The 13,150-nt window shown below is 45.2% G+C and overlaps 4 protein-coding genes across 4 annotated transcripts; 1 reads left to right on the forward strand and 3 right to left on the reverse strand.

Annotated features, from left to right (window-relative positions):
* The first annotated feature begins 4,477 nt into the window (after window positions 1-4,477).
* C7974DRAFT_405121 (uncharacterized protein) lies at window positions 4,478-5,992 on the forward strand. Its single transcript, XM_046143018.1, has 2 exons — window positions 4,478-4,885; window positions 4,944-5,992. Exons 1-2 carry the CDS (start codon window positions 4,504-4,506, stop codon window positions 5,681-5,683), a joined length of 1,122 nt encoding a protein of 373 aa, XP_045991754.1. The 5' UTR covers window positions 4,478-4,503; the 3' UTR covers window positions 5,684-5,992.
* On the reverse strand, window positions 5,949-7,183 carry C7974DRAFT_444630 (O-methyltransferase-domain-containing protein; the record flags this gene model as incomplete). The annotated part of the gene is made up of 2 exons (XM_046145517.1): window positions 5,949-6,838; window positions 6,895-7,183. The coding sequence occupies 2 exons, from the start codon at window positions 7,181-7,183 to the stop codon at window positions 5,949-5,951; spliced, it is 1,179 nt and encodes a 392-aa protein (XP_045991755.1).
* Window positions 7,184-7,984: 801 nt separating this feature from the next.
* C7974DRAFT_444635 (uncharacterized protein) lies at window positions 7,985-8,560 on the reverse strand (the record flags this gene model as incomplete). The annotated part of the gene is made up of 2 exons (XM_046145518.1): window positions 8,245-8,560; window positions 7,985-8,185 (listed from the first exon to the last, which is right to left on the reverse strand). Exons 1-2 carry the CDS (start codon window positions 8,446-8,448, stop codon window positions 7,985-7,987), a joined length of 405 nt encoding a protein of 134 aa, XP_045991756.1. The 5' UTR covers window positions 8,449-8,560.
* Window positions 8,561-10,366: 1,806 nt separating this feature from the next.
* C7974DRAFT_428796 (uncharacterized protein) lies at window positions 10,367-12,786 on the reverse strand. The gene is made up of 2 exons (XM_046144610.1): window positions 11,696-12,786; window positions 10,367-11,646 (listed from the first exon to the last, which is right to left on the reverse strand). The coding sequence occupies exons 1-2, from the start codon at window positions 12,327-12,329 to the stop codon at window positions 10,745-10,747; spliced, it is 1,536 nt and encodes a 511-aa protein (XP_045991757.1). The 5' UTR covers window positions 12,330-12,786; the 3' UTR covers window positions 10,367-10,744.
* Between the last annotated feature and the right edge of the window lie 364 nt (window positions 12,787-13,150).

A 13,150-nucleotide genomic window follows, 5' to 3' on the forward strand; every position in this document is an offset into this window, starting at 1 on the left:
ATACTATTTAGACGCGTTAAAAGAAGCATAGATATAGCTTGCGCTCTAGGCTCTTAAATAAGATATAACTCTATCTCTATAATACGCTGCTACTATCTATAAAGTCTCTTAAAGCACACTAAGTAACTAGCGCACTAGATAACCTTTATGCGCTAATTCTATAGCTAACTTATAGAAGCTAGATAATAATAAGGAGGAGGTAATTATTAAACATGTTCTTAAGCTAGATGCATAAGGGTTTTCCCCTTAGCTCTTAGATATAGCTACTATAGCTAATTCTTTGTATACTAAGTATAATCTAGGTTCTATTAGTATAAACTAGCCTAGTATATTTATTAAGTAATATCTAGAACTTAAAGTTAAGTTTAATTATAAGTATAACTATAAGAGAGCTCTCTATAAGGATCCTAAGGTTCTATAGGGCTAGTTTAGCCTAGTAGCTAATACTAAAGCTAAGTATAGCATCTAGAATAAAGATATATATAACTTTAATAAGATAGGCTTTATAATAGGCTAGATCTCCCTAGGAGCAGTTATTATAGCTTTAGAATAATAAGGTTAGCTAAAAGCTATCTAGCTAGGTAACTAGGAGTAGGCTATAGCTATAGTAGGTATTAATGCTAAAGAATAGGCTATTCCTATCTTCCTTATCTTTAAGGCCTACTACTACCTCTCTGCCTAGTATAAGGAGGAAGAACTGCCTTAAGACTAGGTTATTAGAGTCTCTAATAATAGCTAGACTACTAATAAGCTTAGTATAGACTAGATAAACTACTTTAATAGGTATATAAAGGAGTATACTATTAGCACCTACTATTTACTTATTATTAATAGTTATAAGAGCTATAACTCTCTTAAATTCTAGTAATACTATAAGGATAATAAGATTATTACTCTTTGCTTGCCTTCTTACTTATTGCACCTTATATAGCCTCTTAATATAGCTTATTTTACTACTTTAAAGAAGGTATATAGATACTAAGCTAAAATACTTATATATAACTAGATTAACTATATTATAAAGATAGAGTTGCTACTATACTTTATATGCGCCTATAATGCTATAATTACTTCTAGTAATATTTAGAGAGGGTTCTAAGGCGCTAGACTAGTCCTGTTTAATCTATAATAGGTTATAAGCAGCCTTAATATAAAGCTATGCATGCTATTACTACTACTACCTATTAATAATAAGCTCTAGTAGTTATAAACTCTAAGCAATACTCTTAAACTTAGGTTATAATTAATGCTTATAAAGATAAGGATTTAGAGGTATATAGATAGCTTGCCTACCTCTATAGTTAAGGCGTTTAAGAAGGTAGTAAAGAGAGTAGTAATAATTGCGCATAAGCTAGTATTAGTATAATAGGAGATTACTTAGCTTTAAGCTACTAATAAGGTAGCTATATAATAAAAATTATATAAAAGATAGTAAGTTAAGAAAGAAGGTACTCTAGTAGTTAAAGAGGGCTAGTAATTAATAGCTCTAAAAGAGTTTAGGGCGCATAGTAATAGTAAGAAGGCAAAGAAGCAGGTATGCGCTAAAGTAGGTAAGCCCTCTTAAAGGCGCTATAGATAGTATAATTAGACAGGATATAATGCGTAAATATATAAGAAAGAGATAGAAGTAGTTTCTAAATAGTATTATAGACTATACTATATATTATAGTACTAAACTAGGTTATTTTATATTATAATAGGGTAGAGTTTAGTAGGGGCTTAGTAAAAGTATCTAACTTGCCTATTATCTAACTTGCCTATAGGGTATATTAAAGAGTAAACTATCTAGCTTAAAAGTTAAGTTAAAATCTAATATTATAGATTAATACTTAGGTTAAATATAAACTATAAGAGTTATATTTCTACTTACTATATACTTAAAGATATTCTATAGTTATTCTAGTATTCCATAATATACTAATATTGAAATACTTTAAGATATTATAGAATTCTTAGAATAATATATAATAGATTTTATAGTAGCGTTCTACTAAGGCTTTTAAAATAGAAGAAGTTATATTATTATTAGTTTAAAATACTAACCTTTTTAAAAACTTTTAAAGTACTTTTAAGTATTATTACTTCTTCTATCTCTTATCTTCTACTATACCTCTTTATTAAGGTTATACTTTAAGCAAAGCTTATAAGCACTATTTAATTAGTTCTTAGAGAATAATACTATTAGAGAAACTAAAGAGGTCTTATACTAAGGAGTATAGATATAATCTATCTATCTTAAAGGCAAGAGGTAATAATAAGTAGTATAGAGTAGACTATCTAGCTTAAAGGTTAGGTTAAGATCTAATATTATAGATTAATACTTAGGTTAAACATAAACTATAAAGGTTATATTTCTACTTGCTATATACTAATACTAAGGCTTGCTTATTAATAAGTATTTAATAAGTATTTAATAAAAGGTAATAAGAGTACTTATTAATTAGTAGAGTTATACTATACTTATTAATAAGTAGTAGTCTATATGCTTACTTATTAATAAGTAAGTTATATAACTATAATTGTAAGTCTTACTTGCTATGCCCCTATAACCTAGAAGAAACCTAGTTAGTTACTTATTATACTGTGCTATACTCCTTTGCAGGATTATAACACTCTTCTAAGGTTTATAGCAGCCTATAATAACTTAGAAATAGAGTTAAAAGCATCTTTCTATTACTATTAGATAGTAGGTAAAGCAAGTTATAGCTATTTATTATATTTATTACTTAAAAGACCTAATAGTAATTTATATATTAAGGTTATACTTTTAAGCAAAGCTTATAAGCACTATTTAATTAGTTCTTAAGAAGAACTACTATTAGAGAAACTAAAGAAGAGACTTATACTAAAAAGTATAGATATAATCTATCTATCTTAAAAGTAAGAGTAATAATAAATAGTATAGAGTAGACTATTTAGCTTAAAAGTTAGATTAAAAAGTAATATTAAAGATTAATACTTAGGTTAAATATAAACTATAAGAGTTATATTTCTACTAGCTATATACTAAAAAGTATTCTATATATCTTATATATTCTTATAGTTTCCTATAAAGGGCCTTGTAAGAACTATAGAACGTTTATAGAAAGTAAAAGATATATTCTATACTTATCTTATAGTCTTAGTATAAGGCCTTCTATAAGAACTATAGGACATTATATAATTATTTAGTCTAGCGTTACTAATCTGTTGCGTTCTATTAGTTATAAGCCTTTAGCTCTGCATGCATCCTTTAAGATTATAACACTATATTACTAGAGATAAAGAGAGATATTTTTAGTGCTATTATTTTAATATATATAAAGCATATTCTATTAAAGCTAAGACTTGCATAAAGTAAGCAAGGCCTACTAAAGTAAAGTATCTAGTAAGTCCTTAGTTATATAGTTAAATGCCTTAGTAAACTTTATATTATAATATTAGATCTATATTATAAGCTATTATATTCTTTTATTAAAAAGGTAATGCTTATTATTAGGCTAACTAACAATTAGGCCAAGTATTAGACTCTTGCATAACTTAAAGAATTAGTTACTTCTATCTTATGTTAATAGCGTGTAGTAGATACTAAGATGTTATCTAGTAGTATAACATCTTAAGATATAGGCACTACTAGCTAGAAAAGTTTTATAAACATTATTAACAAAGTTGCACAACATAGTAATATAGCCTACTACTTATACTACATATTAAAAAAGGATTGTTGTCTTGCTAGATAACACTAATAACTATTAACCTGCTAACAGAGGCTTATGTTTGGCCCCCAAGGGTTTCTGCCACACCAACACTAGAACGTGTTCTTGCGCGAAATCAGCAATCCTGTCACAATGTTGACATCACTCGTATCTGTCATCTGATCGATGCAAAGAGCCTGAGTGTCAACTCTCAATTTGCAGGCCATGTGATGAAGAATCTCACAGAATCAAAGATACATGCCGAAATTCAAATAATAGGAGTCCTGTGTATTAGATTTTGGTCGCGCAAGGAGGTGCAGGAAGCGCGGCTAGCTATTAGTGGAAGTGTGTAGCTGTCTATATACGGTAGCACAGTTTTATTTTGAATCTCTAACGCGAATTTTACGGGCTAAGACTCCCCAGGCTTGTCGAAATCGCGTCGCTTGGGGCTTACACGGCGCTGAAAAGTGATACCGGATGCGTACGCAAGGAGGGACGCGGCCCGTTCGCGCTTGCCCGTGCGAGGGCGTGGCGCAACATCGTGTCTGGGATGGCGGGCCCTGTGCGTGGAATCAAAGCGAGTTTCTGTCTCCTATCGCAGTGCATCTCCACAAGTCGTGAGAGTTGAGCCGTGGTAGCGTTACTCGCAAGTATCGTATAGTTCAGAAATTCGTCTAGTCAGCAGCTGTAATCACCATGGTGACTGGGCACCGCACGGCTCGCCACCCGCACAATGCGTGTGGGGCGCCCCGCCCCGCGAGCGCGTACCAGACGCGCACGCGTCTCTCGTATCTCAGCCCTCACGTTCGCTATTGCAGCCGTCAGTTCGATGGCTTTGCAACCAAGCAGAGCGGACCAATATATATATCTTACATATCGCGATACTTTTTGTGGCAGCAAAGCCCGTGTGCGGGATCGCAAGGTCATCCGTAATATCGTCCTTAAACACTGGGCTCAATCTGGGACTCCTCCTGACGAACAACATCTCGACAAGACAATCTCTGTGTTGAAGACGCTTCTTAAAGACCGCGTCTTCGAGTTCGAAAGGCGAGCAAGGAAGGCTTTCCCAGATCTCTTTGCCAAATCGCCTCAATCACCGCATGCTGTCGCGCGTTCAAGCATTAATGGCGTAACGTCGAATGAATCCAAGAACACTGATCACAGAAGGTGCAAAGACAACATCACAAGTCTAGACCCTCAAGTATCATATGGTATGTCGCATGCAAACCATATGTTGTGCGTTGAGTGGACTCATGAAATCGCGCCTAGGAGCTCCAACCGTTGAGTCGCAACTTATACAATTCCCTTACGAAGCCCAGCACCATGTGCTATCACGGGTACAGCGACTGCTGGAAGAAACCTGCTTCTGCTTCATGGAAAGATGGTTTCCTTCCACGCTCGTTCTGAACAATTGGACCTGTGCAGCTGCCATCGAGCTGACGAAATCCCTCTCAATCATCAAAAATTATCTCCACATGCTTCCTCCCGGCTGCATGGATATTCCAAAACAATCTTTATTCCTGGAAATCGCTCCAGACATTGCCCAACTTCGTCATACTGCGGTACATCGGCTGCACCTACAACAAGATAAATTCTTGCAACAGATTGACTGTGCCCGTACACTAGCAGGTCTCCTGCAACATTCTGATAACCAGAATTTACTGCAAACTTTGCACAGCCAAGTGGACGCACAAGCTAAGAAGCTGGAGTACGATTCAAAAATTGTGAAGCAAAAGGCGGACTGCATACTTTCTCAGCTGTCAACCCAAAGAGAGGTACTTGCGCAGAGGGAACAGCAATTGCGCGACTTTGTTGCAAAAAGATTTGTTGAACTTGCAGCGGTAGCGGGAAGGGAGCTTTTGGAACCTTACAAAGCTGTCCCATCTACTGGCGGTTCAAAAAACTTGCAAAAGTGTGATGGAGCTCACAAGACAATTGGTTTTGGAGCGGTTGTTGACGAAAATGATATTGAAAGTGATGAGGATCGATTGCAAGCGGAGCTAGGGTGAATGATTACTCGTGCGAGGCTCCAACCCTTTCGGTGTACGGAAGTTGTGAGGATAAATACGCCAATCAACTACCTTTCACTCACTCGCTTCTAAGAGTCGGGATTCAAACGACTATGTTACCTAAGGCTATGAAATTCATTTAGGTTGCGCAATGTGAACCCTTGGCCTGAACGGCGATCGCAATTTGCCAAAAGGATTTCGTTTTGGAATACCGGTAGACCAAAAGCCGTTACTGTTTGCGTTGCGCAACGCGACGTTCTAACATTCAAGCTAGCTCTGCCTCAATAACACTTTCCACAGAGTGAGGTGGCCTCCAGATGTTAAGCACCTTTAGCCCCGCACTCTCCACCAGCGCCCGCCACTCAGCCTCCGTCCTCTCCTTCGCACCAAGGCACGCCATCATGGTGATGTCGGACGTTGTCACACGAGCGAGCGGCTTCACAGAGCTAACCAAGCTTTCGTGGATGAGCAGCTTCGAGTACCCAGGTTCCATAGCTTCGGCAAGGTGAGAGAGAATCTGATTCGCCTGTGTGTCTTCCCAGTCGTGCAGAACGTTGTGCATGAAGTAGACACGGGCACCTTTCACGGGCTGTGGTTCAAAAAAGTCATGAGGGTAGATGGAGATGGTGTCGTCAATGGTCAACTTCTTGAGGATATTGGGGAGGTCTTGGAGCACCAAGCTGCTCTTGGGGATATCAGGATGACGCAGATGAAATTTAGTCAGGTCGTGGCCTTTGCTGCCACCAACGTCGACGACTAGGGGCCGGTCAGGCTTGGAGTCTCTCACAAGAGTCTCAGTGGGGTAAACATCAACCCAGGGCGTCAAGTTATGCTTGGAGTGACTCTCCATGGCATCGTTGAATTCCCTTGCGGCGACAGGGTTCTCGCTCAGGGACTGGAACAGGTTTTTATTTGATTCTCTCATGAACTGCCAGTTACAGTCGTTGGGATTAGTGGGGACCTTGTATCCTGTGTTCCGGAGGTAGGCTGGCAAAGTTCTGAACATGGGAGAATTGACAAAGCCATAGAATTCACCATAGACGTTGGCGAGGGCCTGATCCTCAGCGAGAGCGCGTACCCAGGGTGTAGGCTTATAGGTGTCCTCGGCGGTCTCAATGGCAAGATTTTGTCCAGAAATTTGCCGAATCATGCGTCCTGTATTGCCGTTAGAATGCGCATCATGAGTGAAGCTGAGCAGATGTGTAACCTACGAATAAGCACCACATCGGCACCTGTTAACTCGGCCAGTTCCGCGCAGGACTTGTCTCCGCCTCCGGTTTCAATCCATCTGCTGAAGACACCCGCGTCAATCAACGTCTTGACGCATGCGTTGGTGGCCGGATTGACCCAACAGTGCTGCCAAACAATGTCCCATGGCTTTTGTACTTTGCTTAAAGCTAGGGTCAGCGCGTCCATAGCACGCATGCGCTCTGCTTCGTTAACAAAAGAGTTCGCGTCAAGGCCTTTCAGGGCTCCGATAAGTTGGTCTGCTGTTGCCATGTTGGGTATGGGTATCAGCCGTTGAGGAGAGATGTAAATGGAAACAACCTGCGGTTTACTAATTGATAAAGGAAATGTTTTCATCTACCGTGAAATCCTGGTAACCGGTTGACTAGAGGGCCTCAAAACTATAGTAGTTAGTAAATCTCTTGTAACAGATAAGCGCATCCTAAGATCCACTTTTCTTACATGCACTTTTCCTGATACGTAATCTGTCCTCAACGACCCGGTGTGGCCAAGATTATACAGTGCTGTTTGATCACGCGGCTACTCGATAGAGTAATGAGCCCCGGAGGACGTTAAAAGCGGCACAGTCTGCGGGTTGACTTGGTTAGCAATGATTTGTCAAGGTTGCGGTATCCGAGATCAGAATGAGCAAGGATATCTCAGGGGCAGACCCACCTGTTCGGCCGCTCTTCTCACGCCACTTTTGGCAGGTCGTGTTCGGCATGCAGCCCGTCGGACCTGTGCAAGTAATCTTACCAGGACCCACCAGTTGGACAGATTGTAGCAGTTTTACTTTGGTGTTGCTGGATGGTTTGTATGAAGAACTCGAATCTCAACAACATCATATCAACAATACCAAAGCTTGCCCTATCAGACCATGATCACGATACCGCTGCCCTGTGTTGCGTGTAGATACTTAAGGAAAACGACACCAGGCTATGTGTCACGATCATCAATCGGCTTCGCCCTTTGATCACCCTTTGCGCTCATAATCACCTTATACTCAAGTGTCTTGTAAATGATCCGAGGCGTGGAAAACAAGCGGAATGTCATCAATGCTCTCATCTGCATGGCTCAATGCCCTCTCTTTGTCATCCAACTGAGGCCCTTGGAGCTTGTCCCATCTTCCGCTGGTGCAGGATTGACCTCGGTGGATAACGCTGCTGCGTCTTCCCTGGCTGACGGTCCTACTGTCATCGCCATTGCGACTAAGGATCCGAACTTTGCCTCTGGCTGAGCGGAAGAGCGGGCCCAGTGTGGGTAAAGGGGAGCAGACTACGAGAATACAACCCTCTCCTAGACCAAGTATATCGAGAAGCGGGACCGGCTCTTACCAAGTTAATTCCGTGCTGAGGAACATGTGGGGCGAATACCTCACAAGTAGGGTCCTCCGCCAGTACCGCAAAAATATCTCCAAAAATTGTGAGTCTGTAGATGGCGAGCGTGAAGGCCAGGATACTGAGACCCGGCGCGATCGAGACCAGGATGCGGTTTTTGAGTGGCATGTTGAGGCATATGATGAATGGAATTAGGTACATAGCGAAGGACACATCTAGGAAGGCAGAATAAGCCGAATTGAACTAGCCTAAATCTGTGTCCATCGCACGATAGTCGGCCAAGTCAGGAAGCTGCGCCTCCAGGCGCGAATTGAGACGGCGCAGCCAAGTCTCAGGACGACATGAATCTCCTAGCAAAGTTGCCCTCACAGTCTTGTACATGTCCTCAAAGATCATTGATTTGTTGAAGTTGTTGTGCGAATAATGCTCGCCTGTTCTGTACACCAGGTCAGCAAACTTAACATCCGAACCGTCCACGTGCTGTCTGTGTGTCAAGCTGGTCCCAATAGATACGAACCAATCGGGATGACTCAAATCGGGCGCAATTTTGTGGCACTCTCGAAATGCGATGTCGCAAGGGTTGCGTTGGCTCAGTTCTGGTCAGTTCTACCAAATTGGAAGGTCTCGATGACGATACGCCAATTTTCTGGGCTAGTTTTGCTGTCCCTCCTACGCCATCCCAGATAGAATATTGGGACCAAGTAAGGAAAGTTTGACTGAGGATTGACTTCCGCATTAGTCACAGATTTGTACTGTCTTTCGGGAACCCAAATCACTGTTCCTAACACCCTCAAGGGTGGTGACTGTAGGTCTTTGCACATCGGGCGCCATAACAAGGTGTCGCTCGTTCCGTCTTTAGTCGTTTCACTTGCCATAGAGCTTCCCCGGCAGCCAGAATATGCAACATTAGCTACTCTGTTGGATTTTAACCTTTGGATGACCTTAATGAAATGCTCGCAAATTGGACATAGTGCACAATTCTCTGAAGAAGCGTTAGGCTGTAGCGTTATTCAGATAATATCCCTAATGCGAGTGCCTTTGGCCACATGAATCGCAGTAGAAGCCACAGGATCAATACCAAAGATTGAATCTTTACAGTAACTGGACCAGTCGCTCTCTGGGTTGGGGTAAACTCAGTTGGTAGTTTTTGTTCATCAATGATCTGTACGAGTAAGCTGCTAACTTTGGAGTGTACCAGATGAAGCACAGGACCGAGCCCCTGATGTTGAACACCGAGAAATGGCAAAGGTTGGTCTTCTCCACGCCATTCTTTCGAGCGCCGTCCCAGCCTCTGACAAGAAGTTCAAGCGCATGACCAGTGAGAACTCCCTTTTCTCACTGCACCTAGCAACATCATTGTACGCATCCTGTCGGCTGTTATGTACTACTTGCACGCCAACCCTTCGAGTCTTCATTGTCTCAGGCAGATTCTCGTGCAGGACATATCGGGCGCATGCAGTAGACCCGACCTCGCAGAGATCGAAACACTGCCCTATTTACCCTCAGCCCTCGAAGATTGCCTCCTTATCTCCGCGTTCATCACTACCCGCGCGACTCTTATTGCGCCAACTAAGCTGCTCTACTACAATGACAGTCATCATGCCGAGCACCCCGGTTCGCACAACGCTTTCCCCTCTCACTGAGATGCATCTTCATCTTATTTCCCAGCACTTCCAAGCAGAGCTCAAGTCAGGCCCGGGCCGGTATCCCAACTTCGTTGACAGTGTGCCTTTGCGTCGTGGACATAGGGATTGCAACGGCATCGTTTTGACCGGGTATCGGATGTATTTGTTGAACTGATGAGGAGGCTCGACTTCACACTGTTTGACGCAACTAAGGAGGGACGTCAATCACCGTTGCAGTCGTGTCCCGGACGAGCGACGATATGATGCTATGGGTGTCAGAGTGCGGGCGCAGGATCGACTTGGGGGGTGTTTGAGATGCGATGACGGGTAATAACGGTGCTGTCACGGCATGGCGCGAATAAGGTGCGTGGCTGGGGATGGGGGAGTCATGGTATGACAGCGGCAAGACGCACCTGAGACTGCTAATTGGACCTACAAGCGTGGTCGGATTACGCAACTGCACTCACTGGATGTTCAAGGCACTGTTGAGTGGTGGGAATTGATGGTTGCATCTACGAACGCAATGACCAGACCGACTTTACCTGGGTATCTCACTGTCCAAAAAATTGCGAGCAAGGCCTTGCAACCACCACCAAATCCAATTGGACTGTAGGTCGATATCTCTTCCTGGCTGGCATTCTTTCCGTTCGTCGAGCGTTTCGCGCGTCGGCTCCCGCAAGATTGGTCAAAGTATTGCTCTAGAGATTGATGCCACTACCTCATGAACGGTGTCCCTCTGGCTGCACAACTGCATTGGATCATTTACCCAGCTGTAGAAGGCGACTCCTGGGGTCGGGCGACTGTGACGACCCGCCATGGGTGCCTTACTGGGGTCAGAAGGTCGGCCTCGAAGGGTGAAAGATGTGAGCTGCTCATGCGGTGGGGTGAGCCTGGCCTGTACACAAAAGCCACCTGAGCTGCCTTTCTGCATCCCGGTGGCTCTTTTGCCAGGCACGCAGTGGCTGGTCCGACGTCCTCTCCCGCCTCCCCTGCGCTCTGCATCCACCCTTTGCCTTCCTTACTCCCCTCGAGCGACTCTCACCACGGACGTCTGGCCGCCCCAATTGCCGCGCAAGCTCGCACTCCACAAGTGTTCTGAATGGCTGTGCATTGACGTTCTTGATGAGACTCTTCAGTGCCTGCCTTTCGAGGGCTTCGAGTCTTTGCCTGAAACGCTCTGCCGCAGCATTCGCTATATCGTCCGCTGCACTGCTTACCTCTGCAGAAAAACGGAACGCGATATCATTGCCTTCGTCTTCTAGGTCCTGTTGTAAGCCTTCGGTTTTCTCGTCAATCATCCGCATCATCTCCATCTCGCCATCCTCCTTGACTGTGACCAGGCCCAGCCTCAAGTCGTCAATGTGCTCTTCAAACTCAAGCATGGCCGCTTCTCGCTGCTCACCTGTGCGGCTCATCGCACGTTCCATCAAGTCCTGGATCTGCGGCTGCAGATGCGCAACGAGATGCGGAACAAAGGCTGCGCCAGCGGCGGTCAGCTCTAGTTTTGAAAATGTGGAGGCATCGGAGGCGAAGCAGTTGATATCCGAATCAGGGACGGCAAAGATGGTAGGAAGGACGGCGGGAAGGGTGGAGGCAAGGATAGCGGGGAGCTCGCGGAGGACGACGCGTCGGATGGCGAGAGTCTGGTAGTCTGCTTCAGAGCCCGGCTTGGCGTACTCGGGCGGCGAGGAGGCGACTTCGGTGGGGGACGGGGCAATAGGGTTGTCGGCAAGCGGGCGTTTGGCGGGCGGCGAGGGCGTGGACAAGCCGGAGACTGTTCTGTCAGCTGAGGCGATCTGGTGCTTCTGTCGGTGTGTGCCTACCCGATCTTGCGCGCTTGTTCGAAGCCTCTGGTGTAGGAGAATGCGCAGTGGCAGACGCGGGTGCAAAGTGAGTCCAGTCCTTCCTTTCCCAGGTCTTGGCAAAGTACTTGGTGAGCGGAAAGCCGTGGAGGGCCAACTTCCCTTTGATCAGACGCTGGACTGCGGCACGAGCGGCACCAGTGAGCCACTTGTAGTCGAACACAAGGTGAACGGTTGTGGCTCTAGCCAGCTCCACGAGCTCATCGAAGGCGACTACAGAATCAGCGCTGGCTTGAGGGGCCATGATTTGGTCTCGTGGGCACCAGACTGGTGCAGGTTGCATGAGACTCAGGGTCAAGGTGGTGGTCTCAGGATCGACGTGCCGAGCATATTCTGCCAGGCGATCTATGGGGATGTGTTTGGAGATGGGAGGGTGAGATGCAGCGGGGCGATTCTCTCGGTGATTGTCAGCGTCGTACTGCATGACAAAGACCTGCTGTTCCGCGGCGCGATGCAGTGTTACTGTTACATAAAGCGCAATGGAGAGGTTGCTGTCGTTGTTGTGAAAGATGCGCATACGACACGATTGTGACAGAGGCTGCGATGAGAGATACGCCAGGACAGGCACGCTGTCCTTTGGTCTTGGATTCGTCATAGCTACTGGGGTCCAACAGGTGTATGTATGTATGATACTTACCAAAATCCCCCTTGCAGCGACTCACTGTAAGGGATCCCGCCCGCCCAGGCTTCTTGCGAGCAGCCTTGACTCGTGTGCTGACAGCAGATGCCTGCGTCCACCGCTGCCGTGCCGCGTCCGCGCGCCGGAGCAAGCCTGAGAACCTCCCCCCCGACGGCCACTTGCCCGACGCCTGTGCTGTGCGGAGTCACGCGACGCAGAGACGCCGAGTGTTTGCCGCCTGGGGCCAAATTGGATGGAGGACTGAGGACGAGCGAGCGGGTTGCGGAGTTGGCGGTCGGCAGCGGCTTCGGAAGACGTGCACTGTGTGGTGTTTCTGGCGTGTATCATGCAGCGCGATGAGTTGTGCAGTGTGTGTTGGTTGAGAATAGGTGTGTTGGTTGAAGATAGGGTGGCGGTGGTGGTGTGGTGGTGGTGTCGCGGTGGTGGGGCTGGAGGTGGCCGAGAGCAGAAGCAAACGCGCCAAGACTCGTCGCGTCGCGTGCACGTACTAGCGCTATCACGTGCAGACCAGATAGCCGAGATGTGCAGCTGTGGCAGCTGGAGCCGAGTAGCCGACGATTCACCGCAACATCAAAAGTCGATCCGCAGCATCATCAAAGGCGTCTCGACCACAGGTCCGAAGAGAGTGTGAAGCACGCCCGGTATGCAGCAACAGGCTGTCCAGAATGTGATGGCTGTAGGAATGGCGTCTCCGTGAGCAAGATGTATGCGCACGCAGTCAAATCGCCCCAGAACACGCAGAGTGAAATTGTCTCGACGATGCAGCCACATATCCA

Source organism: Boeremia exigua (genome assembly GCF_020726555.1).
Source record: "Boeremia exigua strain MPI-SDFR-AT-0100 chromosome Unknown C7974scaffold_14, whole genome shotgun sequence".
NCBI classification, from domain to species: domain Eukaryota; kingdom Fungi; phylum Ascomycota; class Dothideomycetes; order Pleosporales; family Didymellaceae; genus Boeremia; species Boeremia exigua.

Coding starts and splice junctions, on each gene's coding strand:
- C7974DRAFT_405121 (XM_046143018.1), top strand. CDS start 4,504: ATGGCTTTGCAACCAAGCAGAGCGGACCAATATATATATCTTACATAT. Junction 4,886..4,943: donor AGACCCTCAAGTATCATATG/GTATGTCGCATG, acceptor AATCGCGCCTAG/GAGCTCCAACCGTTGAGTCG.
- C7974DRAFT_428796 (XM_046144610.1), bottom strand. CDS start 12,329: ATGACGAATCCAAGACCAAAGGACAGCGTGCCTGTCCTGGCGTATCTC. Junction 11,647..11,695: donor GAACAAGCGCGCAAGATCGG/GTAGGCACACAC, acceptor CTGACAGAACAG/TCTCCGGCTTGTCCACGCCC.